The following is a 20,276-nucleotide window of genomic DNA, read 5'->3' as shown; positions in this document are numbered from 1 at the left end:
CATCACTATTTGCATCATCAAGCTATTGTGTATTTTCTAATTCAGTTAATGATTTTGTAAGTGGATACAAAATAAATTTCTTATCTAAATCTCCATATGAAAATTTCATGTCTCATATTTACAACTGATTAATGCCTCAACTATAGTTAATCATGGTCTTCCTAAGATAAATGATGACAACCCAAATTATATTTAAAATACATAGGATATTTGAAATAATTTAAAGAGACTATAACATCTTCTATTGTTCCTTCAAGTTTCATTGTACATATATATGCTAATTGTAAAACTGTAGGTGTATTCAGTTAATGATTTTGTAAGTGGATACAAAATAAATTTCTTATCTAAATCTCCATATGAAAATTTCATGTCTCATATTTACAACTAATTAACGCCTCAACTATAGTTAACCATGGTCTTCCTAAGATAAATGATGACAACCCAAATTATATTTAAAATACATAGGATATTTGAAATAATTTAAAGAGACTATAGCATCTTCTATTGTTCCTTCAAGTTTCATTGTACATATATATGCTAATTGTAAAACTGTAGGTGTGTGATGAAGATTAGATAACTGTAACTAATTCATAGTTCCTTTGTGATGACATTAGTTGCAACTCTAGATTGATTAACATGTTTGCAATTAGAATGTTATTGTTGTGAATTTTAATAATAAGACTACAAGGATCAACACATTTTTCTATAAAGATTTTAAGCGACATTATATCTTTTAATTTGCCAATTGCTTATATTATTTGTGCGTATTTTTTGTTCTTCTTGGTTTTCATAGGCATGATTTCCTAACTATTTAGCATGGATGGGAATATCTCTTATTTCTTGTATTAAATGAGTTTTAATACAAAGATTCTTTAATTCACCCCATAAATCATATTCAAATTGTTTTATATTCTTATTAAAATTCAACATTTCTAGAAAAGGAAGATATTTGCATGAGAAGAAGTTCGTTTTATTGCAAATTATAGAACTATTTAAAAAAAAAATCTATATTTTACATTATAATAATTTGGTTTAAAGGCCGAAACCTTTTACAACATGTCACATGATATTTTCACTTGTTTTCCACCATTCCTACCACATTACATCAAAGATTTTTTTAGACAACATACTATTGTACTGAAAACATTACTCCCTTAAACTCTCCAAAATATCCATTATTGTACTGAAAACATTACTCCCTTAAACTCTCCAAAATATCCATTAAGCACTAGATAATGACAAAACATATAACCAAATTAAAATTTAAAAGACATTACAAGTCCTCCCTAGCTGGAGTGACTTGGACTCAGTCATCATCCTCGATGGGATGCTCGTGGCTCTCTCGTGGAATATCATCGCTCGTGATATCCTCGTCTACCTGCTCCGTATTCATAGCTAGCTCCTGATTTTTGTTGTTCTCCTATTTGCGTGGCATGCCATTCTCTTCCACTCTCCTCCCTAAATTGTTGACCTAAAACTATGGCGTTTCGACGACCAACTGCAGACGATCCAAATTTTTCTTCAGCAACTCGAGCTAATGGGAGAGCAACTCATTGATTGCTCTAGCTTCTATCAATTGCATCTCTACATTACAAGAGATTAGTACGAACATGTGAACGTCGAGCTCCTCACCTCCTCACCGACTTCACCCTCAATTCTTTCCATTTCTGCTTGTAATCCTCGAAATTGATGAATCAATGTGATGAGGAATTGAACTACCTTCTTATTGATAACATAAGTTCCCGTTCTCCATATATAGTGTTGATACTTCCCTCATTCCGGAAACCTGCTGCATTGAAGCGTGATGCATTCATCAAAGCCACTTGCATCGGGTCCATTAAGGATTGAGCACAAAACCTCTGAATTTCAAAGAACTGTCCATGGCCAAACATGTACTATGGTGCAGAGATTATGGTTTCACACATTTGAATTTCCCCATTAATCAAATCATTGCTAATCCATTTGTCTGGTGCCGACTCCAAGCTTACATCACTGCTCCACGTGGCCATGAAAGCATGATTAAGTTAATATGACACCTTTTTGGGTCTTAATTAATATGGAGCTTGATTCGAGAGGTCCTGTATTAATAACGAAATTTGATGCCTGATCCTAAGATTAATGTGCATCGTAAGCCCAATTATTTCTAACTGCTTGCTCAACATTAAGGGAGTGGCTTAAATATTATTTTCTCATCGTCTACCTTTAATTCCCAGGTTTTTAATAGCACTACATAATTTTCCATGCAGTCGGCTTCCTCATTCAGGTTCATTTTAAGATGATAAAAATCTATATGTCAAATTTCTCTATTAATAGTTTGATCCACTGCAAGAAAGCACGGATAAATGGGTCATCTTTCTCACGACACTTGATAACCTTTTGGAGTCCCAAAACACCTTCAATTGTCGAATTCTGTTGGCAAAGATTGATTCCAATTTTTTCCATAGTGCAAAATACACTGCCTGATTGTTAGTCAATACCCTTAGGTTCTAGGCGAATTTCAACACTCTTTCTTTATCGAGGTGATGCAATAGAACTATTATTATCATTTGATTGATTAACATTTTCCTTTTCAATTTGTTGTGATTGATTAACATTTTTCTTTTCAATTTGTTGTGATTGATTAACATTTTCCAATTCAATTTGTTTTTCAATAATAATAGGATAATATTTATGAATTGTTTTTCTTAATATAAGATGAATATCATTTAAATCTAGAGGGGTAATCATATAAGTTGGAAAATTTGGTAGCTCAACATTGTAAGCAGGTTGAGCTACTTTATTGTTGGGGTTTGGAACAAGTTATGCAAGTAACTGGGTAGGTCATGGAGGAATTTGGTTTGATGGTAATTGTAATTGTGATTATGAATTTGTGGCTATTGAGGTTAGGTATGATAGGATTCTTGAACTTGCTCGGGATGTTTGGTTTGTAGAGGATATTGTGGATATTTCTATGGAAAATATGGACAATTTGGCATTTTCCCATAAGCAAACCCTCACCATCCTTGTTTCCAAGTTCATTTTTGAGTTTGCGTGGTGACCATGTTTCCCGAGGCATAGGATGAATCCAATTTTGTTGGGGGTGTTGTTGGTTTGAATAATAAGAATTAAATTGTTTTGTAGGGTATTGAGACATACTTGATGCTCATGACTACCAATGTATTTTTGGTGCAACAAAAAAAAGTTGTTCTGTAACTTCTTTGTCTTTTTCATAGACTACTTTAAGTTCCGGTATTGAAGGGAAATTTCCTTTTACATGTTTCCCTACACCAATATGACAATGTTCATATTATTTAAAGGATTTTTTCTCAAGAATCCGAAATAAGATTCCATGTTTCCTTCGGATTCAAGAATGACCTCACCTCACCTGCCTACCATTAGGGTTTTGTTGAATTTAATAACTGGAAAAAAATTATTATTAAAAAAATTCAAAAATGTTATTATACTAATATGAATGGTCCTCTATATTAGTACATTTTTAAATAGAAAAATACCATCATTTACATGATAAAGTTAGACATTCCATGGTTAGAAAAAGCTAAAGTTTCATTAAGTTTTGTAGTATTTTTTAAAACAAAATCTAGCTCCCTCTATATATATATTTGTTGCATTTCATCTTATTACAACATCCAAAAATTAATAGTTGAAACATGTCAAATTATTTTATTTATTTGTTTTAGGTTGTGAACAATGTATCACAAGAGTGTTTTTTTACTTTGGAAATAAAAATTTTAAGTGATTAGAAAATTATTTTTATATGATTGGTAAAGTGTTATGAATATTTTATTGAACACTGTATTATAATAAGTCCAATGTATTAAAATAAATTCGATAATATTATGTTTAAAATTCAAAATCTATATTTGAAGATTTATTTTTTTTTAGATTTATGGATCGATAAATTACTATTTATTACATATGCATGGAAATTATAATTATGTAGAAAATAGAGAACAATGAAATAAAACTCACAAACCACAAATTAACACAAGATATAACTTGGGAAATCTTTTCAGGAGACAATTCAACTAGAAGGTGTGGTTACTTTTCTCTCTTTCCTTGAATGGAAAATGGATACAAGTACAAAGAAGTGAGGTGTGTGGTCCGTGGGATATTGCAATGCACAAACCCTCTCTGTTTTCTCTTTCCTATCCTCTCTTAGCTACTCTACTCATCTATGAAAAACTGCACTGGAATATGATGGAACCCATTTTCCTCCCAACGACCCAATTATAACACAACTTGATAGCCTATTGGTTGTTAAATTTGATTCCCCAAATCTTAATTAGTGTTACAACATTGACTCTTCTAGAAAATTCTTCATCATGATCATGTGGCTAGCCCATTTTCCATGAATAATGGGTGCTGACATGACTTATGGTGGTTAAAACAAGAAAGCCAACTTCCGAAAGTGACATAGCTTTTGCATACAAACTCTGATTGAGGCAATTCTTGCATCGTTGAAATTTTTTATGTGTGTAGAATAATAAAAGCATGAGGTGCTTAAGAAACAAATTTTACTCCAAAAAAATATCAATTTATGCCTCAAACTACTCCCTGAAGGTTTCAGACCCCAATTTGCCAAACTAGGTCCTGCTAGTTAAAATCCAATTTGCCAAACTAGGCCCTGCTAGTAAAAATGGTTCTGTGCCCTGATTCCTCCACTAATTCCACTATAAAAGCATCAAAATGGATGATAAACAATATAATGATCTAATACAGATCACCATAAGATAAAATATTCAAAAACAAAAGTATAAACCTATATGATAAAAGGGTGCATAATAATATAATCACTCACTTTAGAAGATGATTCCTCCATAGCCATATACATTGAAACAATAAGAAAGACACTTAAAAATTAATTTATTATGCTAATATGCATGTATATTTTGGAATATGAATTTTAGAATTTTAATTTAACTATCAGTAATTATTAGGTGGGTGGAAGCAATTTAACCCCAATGGGATATTCTAGAATATTTTAGTAGTTGTCACATATCAAAGGCTTTGATTTATTTCAAAATTACTTATTTCTTTCTAACCTTTCAGTTAAAATGATTAATTAAAAAAATGTCATATGAACAAGAGTTATGGTTTCTTGGACATGTGATATTATTAAGCTATGGTATTGTAACAAAACTTATTTATAGGTTAAGAACTTCAATAGTAAAGTAGGAATGAATCTCCGTGATTAATAACCTTGTTACATGCTTTTTTAAGTGTATATATATTTAACTCATAAATTAATTTGTTAATAATAATAATATAATTTACTTAATTTTGATAATTTGTTTTGAAAATAATGTGAGATTAATCCTAAAGTAAGTATTTTGATATCTTATCAACCAATTAACTTATATGAATGTGTTAATTATTTTATAAAAAATTAACATAAATAAAATTAAAATAAATTCCCATTTTATTTATTCTCTAAAAATAACTAGAAAACATACGCACTAAAATAACTTCCCATCTTAGTGTTCCCTTCCCTCTTAAAAATAATATTCATTTCAATAATGTCAGCTAGAATTGAAAGAAAGAAAAAAGAGAATTGAAAGAAAGAAAAAAGAGAAAAACAAAACATATTGACGTATACACCAACCAAATTTATTATACGACTGATCTGAAACCAAAATTTAATCTAGGAAATGCATACAAAAATTTGAAAATTTTTAATACAGAAAATATAATGCAATAGCGTGATCGCTCTATACCCATACCCATACCCATACCCACCAAAATATTTTTGTTCGTAAGAGGGACTTAGGTATCTTATTTTTGAAAGAGGATAAACGAAAAGACTAAAAATGACCCAATTATCAACACTAAAATAATTCTAAACTTTACTTTTAAAAAGATGAAATATTAATAACGACTTGTGGTGAGTTCAGATTTCAAAAAGGGCAAAAGCAAGGAAATGGAATTATTGTTGGTTTAGTAATCATGTTATTTCGCGATTACTTATGTGATAGATTTATGGGATTGGTGTGATATAATTAAAAATGCGATATTGCACATATTTTTAAATTAAAAAAAAATAATAGTTAATTTCGTGATTATTTTTATTGTTGTTAAAGAATTTTGAAGTTTAAAGTGAACCTAATTTTTTTTATTTTTATTTTATATAGTAAAATTAAAATGGAAAAAATTATATAATAATAATTTGGTTTATAGTAAGTTAGATATAATTTTTTATTTTTATTGTTGTTAAAGAATTTTGAAGTTTAAAGGGAATTTAATTTATTTATTTTTATTTTTATTTTTATTTCATATAGTAAAATTAAAATAGGAAAAATTTATATAATAATAATTTAGTTTATAATAAGATAGATATAATGTTATTTTTTTGTTTTGAAATCGAGATTTTTATTAATTTATATAAGAATATAATATGAGAAGTTTGTTATTAGTCTATTGCTAATTTTATTTTTCCTGAACTTATATTGATCATAAGATAATGACAAAAATAGTTTGACAATAACAATAATAAACACAAAGATCATATTTCGATCACCCAAAAATGTAAAGGCCCCCAAGAACCAAAATGCATCCAATATTTATCCCCAATCAATAAGATTACCGGACACCTGGAATGTTTGGTCCATTTTCGGGAGGTAGAGGAGGGTGAAGACCCTCATGAATGTGTGCTTCCAAATGTGCCAATCTGCCCTCTAATCCGTCCAACCTCGCCTAGATCCTTTTCTTCCCACAATGCAAGGATAATAGTGTATCCATCATGTGCCATTGGTTATGTTGAAGGTCATTCATGAAAGTAATGATTTCATTTTAGTCATCATGCCAGTTGCATGTGAATTGCTCCAGAATGGTGGTTACCAGTTGAATTTGGTTTTCCAGTGAATCAAATGGAGGTGGGAGATCAATTCCACTAGGAGATGGAGGTGGTTATTGGTCTACCTCCTCCCCAAAGTCTCGAATTTATGCCTGATGGTCTTCTCCCTAGACGTGAGGCCCTATGCATTTGTGAACATGAACTCACTGGCATTGCATGGATGTGGAATTTCAATTGAAGGTCACCAATCCCACACCCTATGCTCAAAGAAATCGTCATCCACACCCTGAGACAAGGAGACTAAGAAGATTTACAAAATTATGCACTAGAGAGGGGTTGACACAAACATTCCAGACAATAACCATACCTGGAACAATAATTGACTCATAGGCCCAAAAAAGAAGAAGGGAAACCCCATAAAAAACACCATTACCTCCCCAATTGACCTCAAGTAATGAACACCAACAAAGGAGTAAGATAGAGACCAGGAGGGGCCTATCCCCAACAACCATAAACTCAGCCACGACTATCCCAAGCCGAATAACTGTTCCATCACAAAAGTTAACATTCTAGAAAAGAGAAAGAATATGAGCAAAATTGAAGACTAGGGGGGGGGATTTAACTAGTGAGATTGAAAATGAGGTGGCCACTCTCAAAGTCACCATAATCGTCAACGCCAATTGTTGATTGCTTTGAATCAATTCTCAACTCCTGTCGTCTGTCTGTGCAGACCACCATGAGCCTGGGTCCCAAGCCGTTTTCAACCGAGTTTCTACCGTGATAGGGGATAAGCATCCAAGCTTTGAAACGACGACTATTCTAACTATTATAGTTTGGGGAGCCATGGATGAAAAGGATAGCAATCCACCTTGCACTCCAACGAAGACATTACCTACCAATTTCCCTCTTCCCATTACCATGCAAATCCAATGACTTTCCAATAGAACCCACATATCACATATACCACAATGCCCTTCGAGAACTATCTGTTCTCGCGCGCCACATGAGGCGTATTTAATACACTTCATGTCATTTAATGCCATGTGGCATGGGGTTAAATGTCCCTCCCTGTCCTTCACTTAACATCGAGGTCACCCCCATCAGGGGTATTAAGTCCCATTGTGAAATAATTAAAAAAAATAACATAATAAATATCTCTCATGCTTTTAATTATAACTATATATTATTTTAAATATGAAACTTAACTTATATTAAATGAAATGCTTTTTGTTTTTGTTTTTGGTAAGTTAAGATTTCTATTGTTAATAAAACAATTGCAGTTGTTACTGTTGTTATTTGTCTTTGGTATGCCACATGGGAAACCACACCAAAGACAAGATAATTGTTGGTCAGTTAGTGTCCAAAATGGTATGAGGAAAAGAGCACCCAAAAAACGTACAATTTGCCTATCCCTTTGAGGGGAAAACTAGCTGAAAGAAAAACAAAATTATAGACCGAATTTTGAGATTGTATGCAAAGAACTAATAGCATTGGTCTAAAAATAAAAGAAATTGTCCCATAAGTGGGGAGACCAACCCTGAACACTACAACCAAAGAATCCAAAAAATTTGGACAAAATGAATAGAACAAAAATTAAGAAAAAATTGAGTCATGAAGATAAGGAGGTGTCTAATTCAATTGGGTGGTCTGAATCCTTGCAATGTGGTATCACTGTCAAACCTGGAGGCAAGCCCATTTCAAGGCGAGCAATATGGCCCGCCAAATCCATCAACAACAACTTTAACTCCTCCAACTTGTGTGTGAGGTTGTCTCGAGCATCCCATATATTAACCATAGCTTTATGTAGAAGTAGTTTAATGTGCCAATAAAAATAAGAAATGAATGATTTTTATGGTCTTTGGTGTTTCCAATGTCCAGATCCCAATCCACAATATTGTCCATAACCTCAGAGTATAGTATGCCTTCATCCTCAACTGCGTAAATTTTTGAGTAGATTTTAAGGGGAGTGTGATATTTATAGTGGCGGGCAAAAGTATTAGCTCAAAAATGAGCCTGTGAGCCTCTAACACTCCCACAACCTATAGCACCTTGTCAGATACATGTAGACTGTCACGTCATAGTGGCTAAGGGAAGAAAGAACTGAGTGAGTCAAAGGAGACTCAAAATTGAATGATGAACGAAGTGTAGGCCGAAGAAGAGATTAATACTTTCCTTGAGGAAAAAGGCTATGTCTATGATCACCTATGCATGTCCTCCATCATCCATTAGTGTTAATGAGGGCACGAGGAAAGTTAGAGAGAAGCTATCAAAAGGAGAACCAAGGAAAGAGGAGTTGCAAGCAAGAGTCATGTTGGGAGGTGGAAACAATTGGGAGGAATTGGAAAAAATGAAAATGGAAATCATTTTAGCGAGCTTGGAGATAACACCCTTCACGAAGTTTGTGGAGGCATTGACATGAGTGAGTTTAATGCAATATATCTTGCAAGGAGGGAGGAATCACTACCAAGACTGAGTTTATTGTACTCACTAATCCGTTATCATGTTAGGAGGGGGAGAGGCCTTGAACCCTAGCCCGAATTCTAACTGACACTTCACCTTCAGCCCTAAACACCTCATCAAGGAATATTAAATAAAATATTATCTAAAATTTATAAATATAGATAATTTTAAGTAATTTAATTTACTAAATAAAATGTAATATAAAATTAATTTAATTTAATATATATATATATATATAATTTTTTTTTTGAAGATAATGGCTATAATAGACACCTAGGTCTCAAATCTTTTTGAAAAGCTAGCCTCGGACCTAAACCAAAAAAGGATCCCCTTGGTTTTGAAAACTACGTGCAACTTCCTTTCATAAGGGGAACCACTGACAAGATCGCACACATTCTGTGTAAGAATAAGGTGCATGCTTCCTTTAAGCCCCTCAACACTATTCGTAGCTCCCTTAAGTCAATCAAGGATCATGTTGACCCCAAAGATATGAAAGGTGTTTACTTAGTCCCTTGCTCATGTGGAACACCATATATTGGAGAAATAGGTTGTTCCATCAAGCAAAGGATCCAAGAGCATGCGGCAGATATTAGGCATAATAGATCCCGCTCGTCTGCCTTAGCTGAGCATGCGTCTAATACTAAACACCACATATGTATTGAAGATTCCAGTGTTTTAGCCAAAATTGATAATTCCATAATAGGAAGTTCAAGGAGGCTTTAGGAATTGAGAAGCACGATAAAAATCTGAATAGGGATGAAGATTGGAAAATTAGCAGCATTTGATCCCTGCTCTCTATTCCTAGTTTTTTTTTTTTTTGGAAATTGCCTATTTCTTTAGTCTCTTTTTTATTTAATTTTATTACTTATTCATTTAATTTTTATTATTATAATTTATTTTTATTTACAATTTTTTATTTATTTAATTTTTTTTTCACTGATCTTGTTTTTAATAATTTGTATTGATCCTTCTTTTGACTTCCTTTATTTTCTCCATAATTTTAGCATTTCATCTTTGTATATATATATATATATTTATTATTATTATTATTATTTTTTTCAATACATGAGGATTGTTTTGAACATTTGATTTCATTTGACTTTGACTTTTTAACGTATAAAAAAAAATAAAAAAAATTGTTTTTTGATTTTTTTTGACTTTCTAATGGATGAATTTGTTTTCTCTGAAACATCTACACCTATATATATGGTTAATGTTAGATCATATACTCCACTTTTGCTCTGACAATGAACCACACTAGAGGATTCAAAACTTTAGTTCCAAAAAATTATTCGATATGATCTCTCCAAAAAGAAAAAATCTCTTTTAAAAATTCAAAATTTATTAACTAATTAATAATATTAATATTTAATAAAACCATTTCATAATTTAAAATTTATTTAAATTAAAAAAATCATTACTTTAAAGAATCACATTGTTTATTTTGAAAATTTTGCACTATTTCAAATGACAAAGTGTTCTCATTGAATTTTACACACATGCATATGTTCTATATTTTAAATTATTTTAAAAAATAGAAGTAAGTATGTATATTTTTAATAATGGTTTTAATCATTAAAATGATTAATTTATTGAAATGATTTAGATTAAGTTATAAAGCAATATATGACTATCATTATAATTCAAAATTTTATATAATAGTTTGAGGTTAGATATATTAATAATTTGTGACTTAAACAAAATTAAGGAGCACTAAAGTGACTATTATTTTAGGGTGTCTAACTCTCTATCCTTATCACAACATGCTAATATGTCACTCCCAAAAATTGAGTTCTGGCCCGAATGAGAGCAAGCAATCTTCCCAACAACCCAAATTATAGATATTGCAATATACTATTGCACTCAAAATTTAAATTATATATATATATATATATATATATATATATATATATATATATATAATTCCTATACCATATTTACAAAGCCAATGCTAGTAGCTAATGGATAAGACCATAACACTAGATGGCCCTAACGTGTGACCTACTATTTTAAGCCTACCCATAAAGAAACTAGGCATCATCAAAATTGGACAAGGTCATCACTGCCATATATAAAAAATTTCCAAAATTTGATAAGAGATATTAACATTTCTAAAAATAAAAAATCTTTATGAGTTGATCAAACCTATAAATACATAAAACAAAAATAAAATTATAGATAGTAAAATTAAACCTGGTTGTAAGCTATGGTTGTCGAAGCATCCTCAGGGATGTAAATAGGATTTACCCTAGAAACTAGATTGGTCTCATAGATAAGGAATCCTCACTACTTATTTTCCTTCCACTTTTAGAGCCAGAAGAAGACACCCTTGCTTCTTTACTCTGCCTAGTCATGCTCGCAAGTATTTGTGCTCTATTTGGTGAGGGCATAAGAAATCAATGTTTTGGTATGCTAGTATAGCTGCAATATTCTATGGCACTTCATGTCATGAGTGTGGCTGGTTCCCATATATGGGACAATATCTGTAGCTTCATTCATTACCTCTTCATAATTCACCACTTCTTGCTTAATTTTAACCTCAACTTCTTGTTGCATTATCACATTTCTTGTTGTAGGGGAGGCAAAGCTGAAAAAATCCTGAGCAAGTTCTCTGGTTGCAATTCCCTCTGTAGCTGGGTTAAGGAGAAATTGGAAAAGGGAAAATACCTTTGAAATTAAATTAAATTAAAAGGAGATGATATATCAACTTGCAGTAGAAAGAGAAGAGCCATATTTTAGAGCATGCAAGGGTCGATCCTATTGTAATAAACATTCCCCACAGCCAAAACCAATTGATTAAACACATCGTTGTATCATTGCCTTATATAATTATCTTGAAAACCATGTTAATCGATAAATGAACATGACATTGCTACAATGGAGGAACCATGATATAGGACTAGAAAGTTACCATTAGTACCTAGTACTGCATGTCATGATTTGGGCAAAGGATGATGCATGACCTAGCTTTGTGGACTTTCGTCATCCCATTAATACCTAGTATTACATGTCATGGGTTGGTAGAAGACAATGCATGACCTAGCTTTGCAGGACTTCGTCATCCCACCCCACCCCTTGTCCTTCTTTCATCAAATTCACCTCATACAAATAATATTATACTATATAAATATCAATGATATATTTTTATAATATTTATTTTTATTTTTATTGAAAATACTTATTATCTATCTAATTGATGCCAATGCATCTATCTCCCAAATTTACCCTTTCTTCATTCCAAATTTCTTAGTGTAATCCTGAAATTTATATTAAATTAAAACACTGAATTTCTAAGCCCTAATCTCCAAGGGTGTAATATGCACTATCCACATAACCAAGCACTAAGACTTAGCATTTTTCCAAAGTTCCACTTGTATTTGGGATAATTTGTTAGTAAGTTCCTTGCCGATGACCTGGATTTCTTTAGACCTAGATATGTCTCAACCCAAATAACGTTTTGGTGCACTTCCCAAAATCTACAGGGTCCACACCTGATTTTTTTCTAATGATCTGGATACTTTATTTAACCTAGATATATGCCCCGAACAGAATTCATTTTCTTTAATCCAAATATGTTGTGACCCAAATAATCTCCTTCCAATTCAAATATAACCTTGATACAAATATCTTTGTCCGAGCCCATATTTATCGCTTCAACTCACATGCCTTCACTTTAATTTGAATATAACTTCTCAATCTGAAAATCTAGGAATCCAGATCAGTTGTATGTGACACACTTTGGGAAGGCTTGGATGAGGCTTGAACCATATTTCTTTATGGCATGACCTCAAAGCCTTGTTGTGGGGTACACTCTAGATACTCAAGTTTGGGATGTGGTTTCAATCCAGACTCAGGTGAAATCTACATTACCAACAATTATGAAGCTTAGATGCTCCTTGACTTGGATACTATGTTGCAAACTAGTATGCATGACGAAGATTGTTGACAAAATAATTCTTTATTTTTTCCATCTAATGAACTATTTATAAAATGAATTTGGACTTGCAAAAAGGTAATGTTATAACACTTGACTCCAGTCTGGATTGACGACCCCGAATTGTGCTGTAACCACAATTTACTCTGTAACTTCGAATTAGAGCTGACGATAGCGATTCTTGATCATTCATTATGAAATATCAATTTTTCCTTGCAACAAGGCTAAAAATGATCTCGTTTTACGTTCACAATTCTCACATTCTCGCCAATCTAGACATTACATAGTGAATGTAAAAACCCAAGCATTCATATAAAACATGACATAGAGATTGTGTGAGAGAGACTCCACTGCAAATTCAACACACCATCTCGTAGTATTCTTGCTCAACATTTATTAACATGACCAACATTGATATTCAATAATATTTGAAGAGACCTTCCCACAAGAGATGAGATACAAATATCCATACAATCTTGTGAATAACATTCAAAATCAAATCATCAATTTTAATCAATTGTTATATTGAGGGTTGTTAAATATTGCTATAATCTCCCTTCTTGGCGTCTCAAACCTTTTCTTACACCCACTCTCTATCTTATTCTTCTCTTCTCTCTGTCTATCTCACTCTCTACCCTTGTTTTCAGGACTCTATTATATACAAGGTGCCAATTTTGTTGAGATTCACTAAATATGGATCAAATTATCCCTACATAGAAATATCCAATCTAAGCCTAAAATCTCTAACTCCAATAAATCACTTCAAATAGTGAATATTATGTAGATGGTAAATTAATCCTCCACTTCTCAAATCAATCATTATTACATCTTAATTATGAAAACAAATCCCTTAATCATATCTTAAATTAAATTAAAGAAATCCACTTTTTTTTTTTTAGTAAATTTGGTAAGACCTCTTAAGTCTGGTAGACTCTTAAAGAGATACTTCAACATCACTAATATATAAATATATTAATGATATAGTTTCAATTATATTAATATAAAAAGAAAATATTAAGAATAATCTACATGATTAAACACTCTCATATGGAATGAAAAAAAAGAAGAAGTGATAATTACACTAGAATATTTAAATAATTATAATTGTAATTAATTATATAAGTAAGATAATGAAAAATTAATATACTTTATAATAATAATAATTATTATGGAATGAAGGGAAAAAAGAAGAAGTGATAATTACACTAGAATATTTAAATAATTATAATTGTAATTAATTATATAAGTAAGATAATGAAAAATTAATATACTTTATAATAATAATAATTATTATGAGTGAAGTTAGTAAATTTCGAAATAAATAATGCTTTTATGAATAGATTCTTTATTATTATATAAAGGGAAATCAAAGTTTCTTATTATTAATGTTGTAAAAATTTGACTACATTTTCATTAGTGCACAAACTTTGTAGTAACATTTTGTATTTTTAAAATTAAGTGTTAATGACCCTACCTTGTGCTTGAAATTGTGATTATGATGTCCTTGGAGGCAGCCGACAGTGTCACTATTTGGTATTTGGTTTATGTTTTTGAGAGGATTTTCTTCCTCCACGTGCTACCCATCTCAGGCCCATCTCAGGCAACCGACACTCACAAACTTCCTTTTAGTCCTTGAAATGAGCCAATATCTTGTCCTTCCAAATTGCAGATACCCCACGTAAAACATTCCACTGCTTTTTCACTTTATTCTTTGAGTCCAAATCAGTTCTATGCATCATTACACCAACGTGGAGAAGTAAATATATATACCCACCAATTTTGGTAGCTTTGTCTGCACGTTGTCCTTTATGTTTGTTTGGGTTTAGCAATCAGTTGCAGCAACAATGGGTTACAGGCTCATTGTTGGAAGGTTTGTCTGCATAATTCTTGCTACAGTGCTGTCAGCTGATCATCAATTTGTGTTGGGTGAGTTTGATTACAAAGATGCTCTGCATAAATCTATTCTGTTTCTGGAAGCTCAACGTTCAGGAAAACTGTCTAGTAGGAACAGGATCAGTTGGAGAGGAGATTCTGCTCTCACAGATGGACACATGCAAAATGTAGTAATATAATTACTCCTTTTGGTATTGCCATCTAAGTCTGAATGCTTTGCACAATGAGAAAATAATATTAATGGATGCTATAGTTCATATAAACTTGTCTAGAGACTACTCCCATGAAAATTTGCAGCCTTTTCAATTAAAAACACGGGTTGCCTGCCTTAGATTTTTATATTTTGAGCTGGCCATGGTCAAGCTAAATCAGATTTGTTTCACTGGTGAAGTTAGTGGAGTGTTGCTGGTAAACTGGTTTCATAATCATTATGGTCTGCTCTACCCTAATGGCTAAAGCCATTTCTAGTTTATTTGTTTTACGTTTGGGGTATTTTGACTATGATTGCAAACTGATAAAAATAGGTATTGTCTGTACAAATATTTCATTATTTCTGTTCTGTCATTACTTATGCCGTGTAAAATGTATCTTGTGTTGCAATTATAATTATGATTAAAAGGTAGGAATTTCAAAATGAAATGCATTCTGTGTTTATTTATAATTATATTTAAAAATAAAAATTTCAAAATGAAATTAAAAAAATGAAATTGTTTGTGTGTTCAAAGAAATTAAAAAAACCTCAAAGATTTGTTTATGGATCCATTACATAAATCATTTAAATTTAAATTTATTTCTAATCAATTAATGTGGCTCATTTAATTGTCTTGAAAAACTATATTAGTAAGTTTTAAAATAGTTCTAAATATTGACCATTTAAATAATTTATGTGATAAATTCCGAAAACAAATCTCTAAATGACTACTAAAAAAAACCACCATTCATATATATATATTAAGATGCAGTTAATTTGGTAACCAAATTCCTATTCCATGCCGTTCTTTAAACCTATTGTCTAAATTTAGAGATTTACTTATAAGGATTTAGATTATCATTTCAAAACAGTAATTAGTTTTTTTGTTATCCCATTAAATTCCATCACTTTATTTAAACTTATTGTCTAGATTTACTAGTGGGGGTTTAGATTATCATTACAAAATAATAATTATATTTTTTTCCTTTCCCATGATGAGCACTTTGCCCACCAAATTTCACCCTTTTTATTATTTAAACTTCTCGATCTGAGTGATGAGTTTTACATTATCACTGAGATCTGGGCATTGCCAGCACAATTGAAATAGATATTGTCTGTGAAAATATTTCATTATTTCTGTTCTTTGAATGTACCATGTATCCCACGCTCAATTACAATTTCAATTGAGCTTATTGTCTGTGCAGGTATTTCAACATTGTGTATTATCATTGAGATCTGGGCATTGGCAGCACATTTGAAATAGATATTGTCTGTGAAAATATTTCATTATTTCTGTTCTTTGAATGTACCATGTATCCCACGCTCAATTACAATTTCAATTGAGCTTATTGTCTGTGCAGGTATTTCAACATTGTGTATTATCATTGAGATCTGGGCATTGGCAGCACATTTGAAATAGATATTATCTGTGAAAATATTTCATTATTTCTGTTCTTTGAATGTACAATGTATCCCACGCTCATTTACAATTTCAATTGAGCTTATTGTCTGTGCAGGTATTTCAACATTGTGTATTAAAGATATTGTTGTATCCTTATTAATTCCAATCGCTCTACTTTCAATTGCTCTACTTTCAGATCAATACGTGTTTTAGATTCTATGGCTACTCAGCAATTTTCATTTTTCCATGATTACAAACTATTGTCCCAAGCCAGGCAAAAATCTAAAAGAGAGCTATAGCTTTGTAAGTTAAAAAGAAAACTGGCTAATGAATTTTGATGGAATGATAAAACGTAATAATGATATTTTTCACCAAGTTTGTTAAGTTTTTAAAGTAAGGTGGTGATATTCTTCATAAAAATTTGAACGGTCAAATCCATGTCTTGGTTGGCAAGTCCTCTCGATTATTGATGCAATGGTAAATTAAATACCGACCCAACAATGAATTCTAAATTAAATTAAGTTTGCTACGCTTTAAAGGATCCCATTAACACTCTCCAAATAATTTTGTGAATATAATATTTAGTCCAGATCCTACCAATTCCTGATAACTTGGTACATTAGATAACTCACCACAACTTAATTTGAATTAAGGACTCTTCCTTGAAAGTGACAGGTTTGCTAGGGTACCATCAACATTCTCCATCCAAATAATTTGTGCATCCAATATGTAGTCCAGATCCTCAACAAGTCTGGAAAGATACAATGATGTTTCGCATGGTTTTTACTGTGTTTTTGTGTAGGTGGATTTGGTGGGAGGTTACTACGATGCTGGGGATAATGTGAAGTATGGACTTCCCATGGCATTCACAGTTACCATGTTGGCATGGGGAGCCCTTCACTATGAAGTTGAACTTGCAGCAGCTAGAGAATTGGAGAACGTTAGGAATGCCATTAGGTGGGGTACTGATTATTTCATCAAAGCAAGTGCCACTAAAAACCAGCTATGGGTTCAGGTAAACTAATTATTATAGCATTTAAATCACACTAAGGCTCACACTAACTAGCATTTATAGTTTTTTTATGATTTTGATTTTTAGGGCAAACTTTAACTAATGAGAATAGAAAATACTATAATTAGATTTACATAGAACATATGTTTAACTGTTTTTTTTTCAGGTGGGAGATCCTATTGCAGACCATAGCTGTTGGCAGAACCCAGAGAGAATGGACACTCCAAGGACTTTGTACAAAATAGATAAATCCACTCCAGGGACAGAAATTGCAGCAGAGACTGCTGCAGCATTGGCTGCTTCCTCCATTGTCTTTCTAACCGCTGACAATCCTTATTCCCATCGCCTCCTCAAAAGAGCTAGATTGGTATAAGATTAATCTCTTCCAAATTGAAAGTTAAATTAATCTAAAAATGCAATATCCCCTTCAATTTTTTATAACATTCACATAATTGAATATGTAATGTATTATTGCAGATCTTTCGTTTTGCTGACCAGTACCGTGGAACATATGATGGAGAATGCCCTTTCTATTGCTCTGTCTCAGGCTATGATGTATACTTTCCCCATAATGACACATATTTTCAAATTAAATACACATTACTAACACACCATTATTTAAAAGTACATAATGAGTAACTTCATGATGCCTTATTCTTCTTCCTCGGTCAATATGCAGGACGAGCTTGCATGGGCAGCATCATGGCTGTATAGGGCAACTGGATTGTCAAAATATACCAAATACATACTTCAGCAGAATTTTTCTACTTCCACTGAATCTGACTTCAGCTGGGATCTCAAATCTCCAGGTGTTCAAGTCCTCATGTCTCGTGTAAGTTGATATCTACATAAATCATATTAATTACCAAATGTTTAAGCTAGTCAATTGAGATAAAAGTTTGAAATCTTGTCACTTGACCTTCAACTTACCCACATTATCATAAAACTAATAATAAAACATGGCAGCTATATTTCTCTGGAGAATCCAACTTGGAAGTTTACAGAAAGAAAGCAGAAGCATTTCTCTGCTCAGTTCTTCCAGAAAGTCCTCATTTCAAACTTTCCACAACACCAGGTAATTGAAAATTTCCCCTTATGCTATGGGTTTCAAAGTTAAGCTCCTTAAGAATGTTTAATCTGTTGCATTTGGACAGGAGGATTGTTATATGTCAGAGATAGTGCAAATACGCAATATGCTACAAGCATATCATTCCTTGTATCAGTATACAGTGATTTGTTATCAAAATACAAGCAATCCCTGCAATGTGGCGATCAAATCTATGAACCAAGCAACCTGATTGCATTTGCCAAAAAACAAGTACATATACATATGTATATTGGTATATTGGATTTTTCCTTTTGCAAAATATTTAATAAAGGACCATAACAACTTATCATACTAGTGTATCTATTTCCACATTTTCAGAATTTAAGAAATTCAAAGTTAGTTAGATATCTGTTTTCTGGATCATCACATTACATATATACATTTGTGATGGATCTTGAAGACAATATCTAAATAATTTTATTCACAAAAGTCTCTATTGAGAAATTCAAAATTAAAATCTCCATTGAGAGATTCAAAATTATAATTTAATTAGTTTTCATATCTACATAGGTTAAAAAAACCAACAAAGTATTTTCTTACGCATCTGCATCTGATCTGAGACCACCTTGGTTATCTGGATGCAATAATGATTTAGCTATCGACTACATTGCGTTTAATATTGTAAAATTTACAGGTTGATTACATATTGGGTAAAAATCCTGTGGGCATGTCTTTCATGGTGGGTTTCGGTGACAAATATCCACAGCAAGCTCATCACAGAGGGTCTTCAATAGTTTCAATATACGTGGAGTCGACAACGATATCATGTACCGAAGGTTTCATGGTGTGGTTCCACAGACCAGCACCGAACCCAAATGAATTAACAGGTGCAGTTGTAGGAGGGCCTGATCGCCATGAAAGGTTTGAGGATTGCAGGGCCGATCCGAGCAAGCTTGAGCCCACAACGTATATCAATGCCCCTCTCGTGGGAGTCCTGGCTAAGCTCCACAGTATCAGCATGAAATCACCAATTTAAATTTGAAAGGTTATGCTATTAATTCATTCTTTGTTCTAAGTTTGCTTTCCGTTGTGGCTAGGTTAATTAGCCAATGGAAGAAAGTATATGAACTTTGTTTATTCTGGGCTCTAGGATTATTTTTTGGGTCATTTCAGCTTGTTGGATCCCATGGCCAGATTGAAGGCTTGTCACTGCTACTTCCATCCTGGATCCTGTATGCAGAGCAGGCTTTGTAAATCGCTTTTTCCTTTTAAATAAAGTAAAATTGTATCACTTGTAAATAGAGAGACTTTACGTCTTGGATCCTGTACGAATAGGGTTTAATATGGCTGGTCAATTCTCTCCTCCTTTGCTTTATTGATTATAAATTTGTATTACTTGAAAAAAAAAGAGAGTATATGGGAGTCTCGAAGCTATTACATGAAACATTCATTTTCTGCGTTGGTTAATCGAGATTTAACCTTCTTGTTATTGAATATTAGATTTATATATATAAATAAAATATTATTGGTTTTTGTTAAAAAAAAAA

General features: G+C 32.1%; 1 protein-coding gene across 1 annotated transcript; it reads left to right on the top strand.

Annotated features, from left to right (window-relative positions):
* Positions 1–15,000: 15,000 nt before the first annotated feature.
* LOC149255018 (endoglucanase 16-like) lies at positions 15,001–20,005 on the top strand. The gene is made up of 8 exons (XM_089457153.1): positions 15,001–15,244; positions 17,472–17,684; positions 17,848–18,048; positions 18,159–18,236; positions 18,361–18,513; positions 18,648–18,756; positions 18,836–18,999; positions 19,424–20,005. The coding sequence occupies exons 1-8, from the start codon at positions 15,029–15,031 to the stop codon at positions 19,763–19,765; spliced, it is 1,476 nt and encodes a 491-aa protein (XP_089313279.1). The 5' UTR covers positions 15,001–15,028; the 3' UTR covers positions 19,766–20,005.
* Positions 20,006–20,276: the final 271 nt, after the last annotated feature.

The sequence above is a fragment of the Pinus tabuliformis genome, chromosome 7 (assembly GCF_031772625.1).
Source record: "Pinus tabuliformis cultivar Carrire ecotype Pingquan chromosome 7, CPIR1, whole genome shotgun sequence".
Classification (NCBI taxonomy): Eukaryota; Viridiplantae; Streptophyta; class Pinopsida; order Pinales; family Pinaceae; genus Pinus; species Pinus tabuliformis.
The sequence above is the reverse complement of the archived record's forward strand: the minus strand, read 5'-3'. Positions and strand labels throughout refer to the sequence as shown.

Bases quoted from the DNA above. Each gene is read 5' to 3' on its own strand.
- LOC149255018 (XM_089457153.1), top strand. From the start codon at position 15,029: ATGGGTTACAGGCTCATTGTTGGAAGGTTTGTCTGCATAATTCTTGCT. The intron at 18,514-18,647 runs GTAAGTTGATAT...AAAACATGGCAG, and splicing joins TTCAAGTCCTCATGTCTCGT to CTATATTTCTCTGGAGAATC. The intron at 18,757-18,835 runs GTAATTGAAAAT...GCATTTGGACAG, and splicing joins CAAACTTTCCACAACACCAG to GAGGATTGTTATATGTCAGA.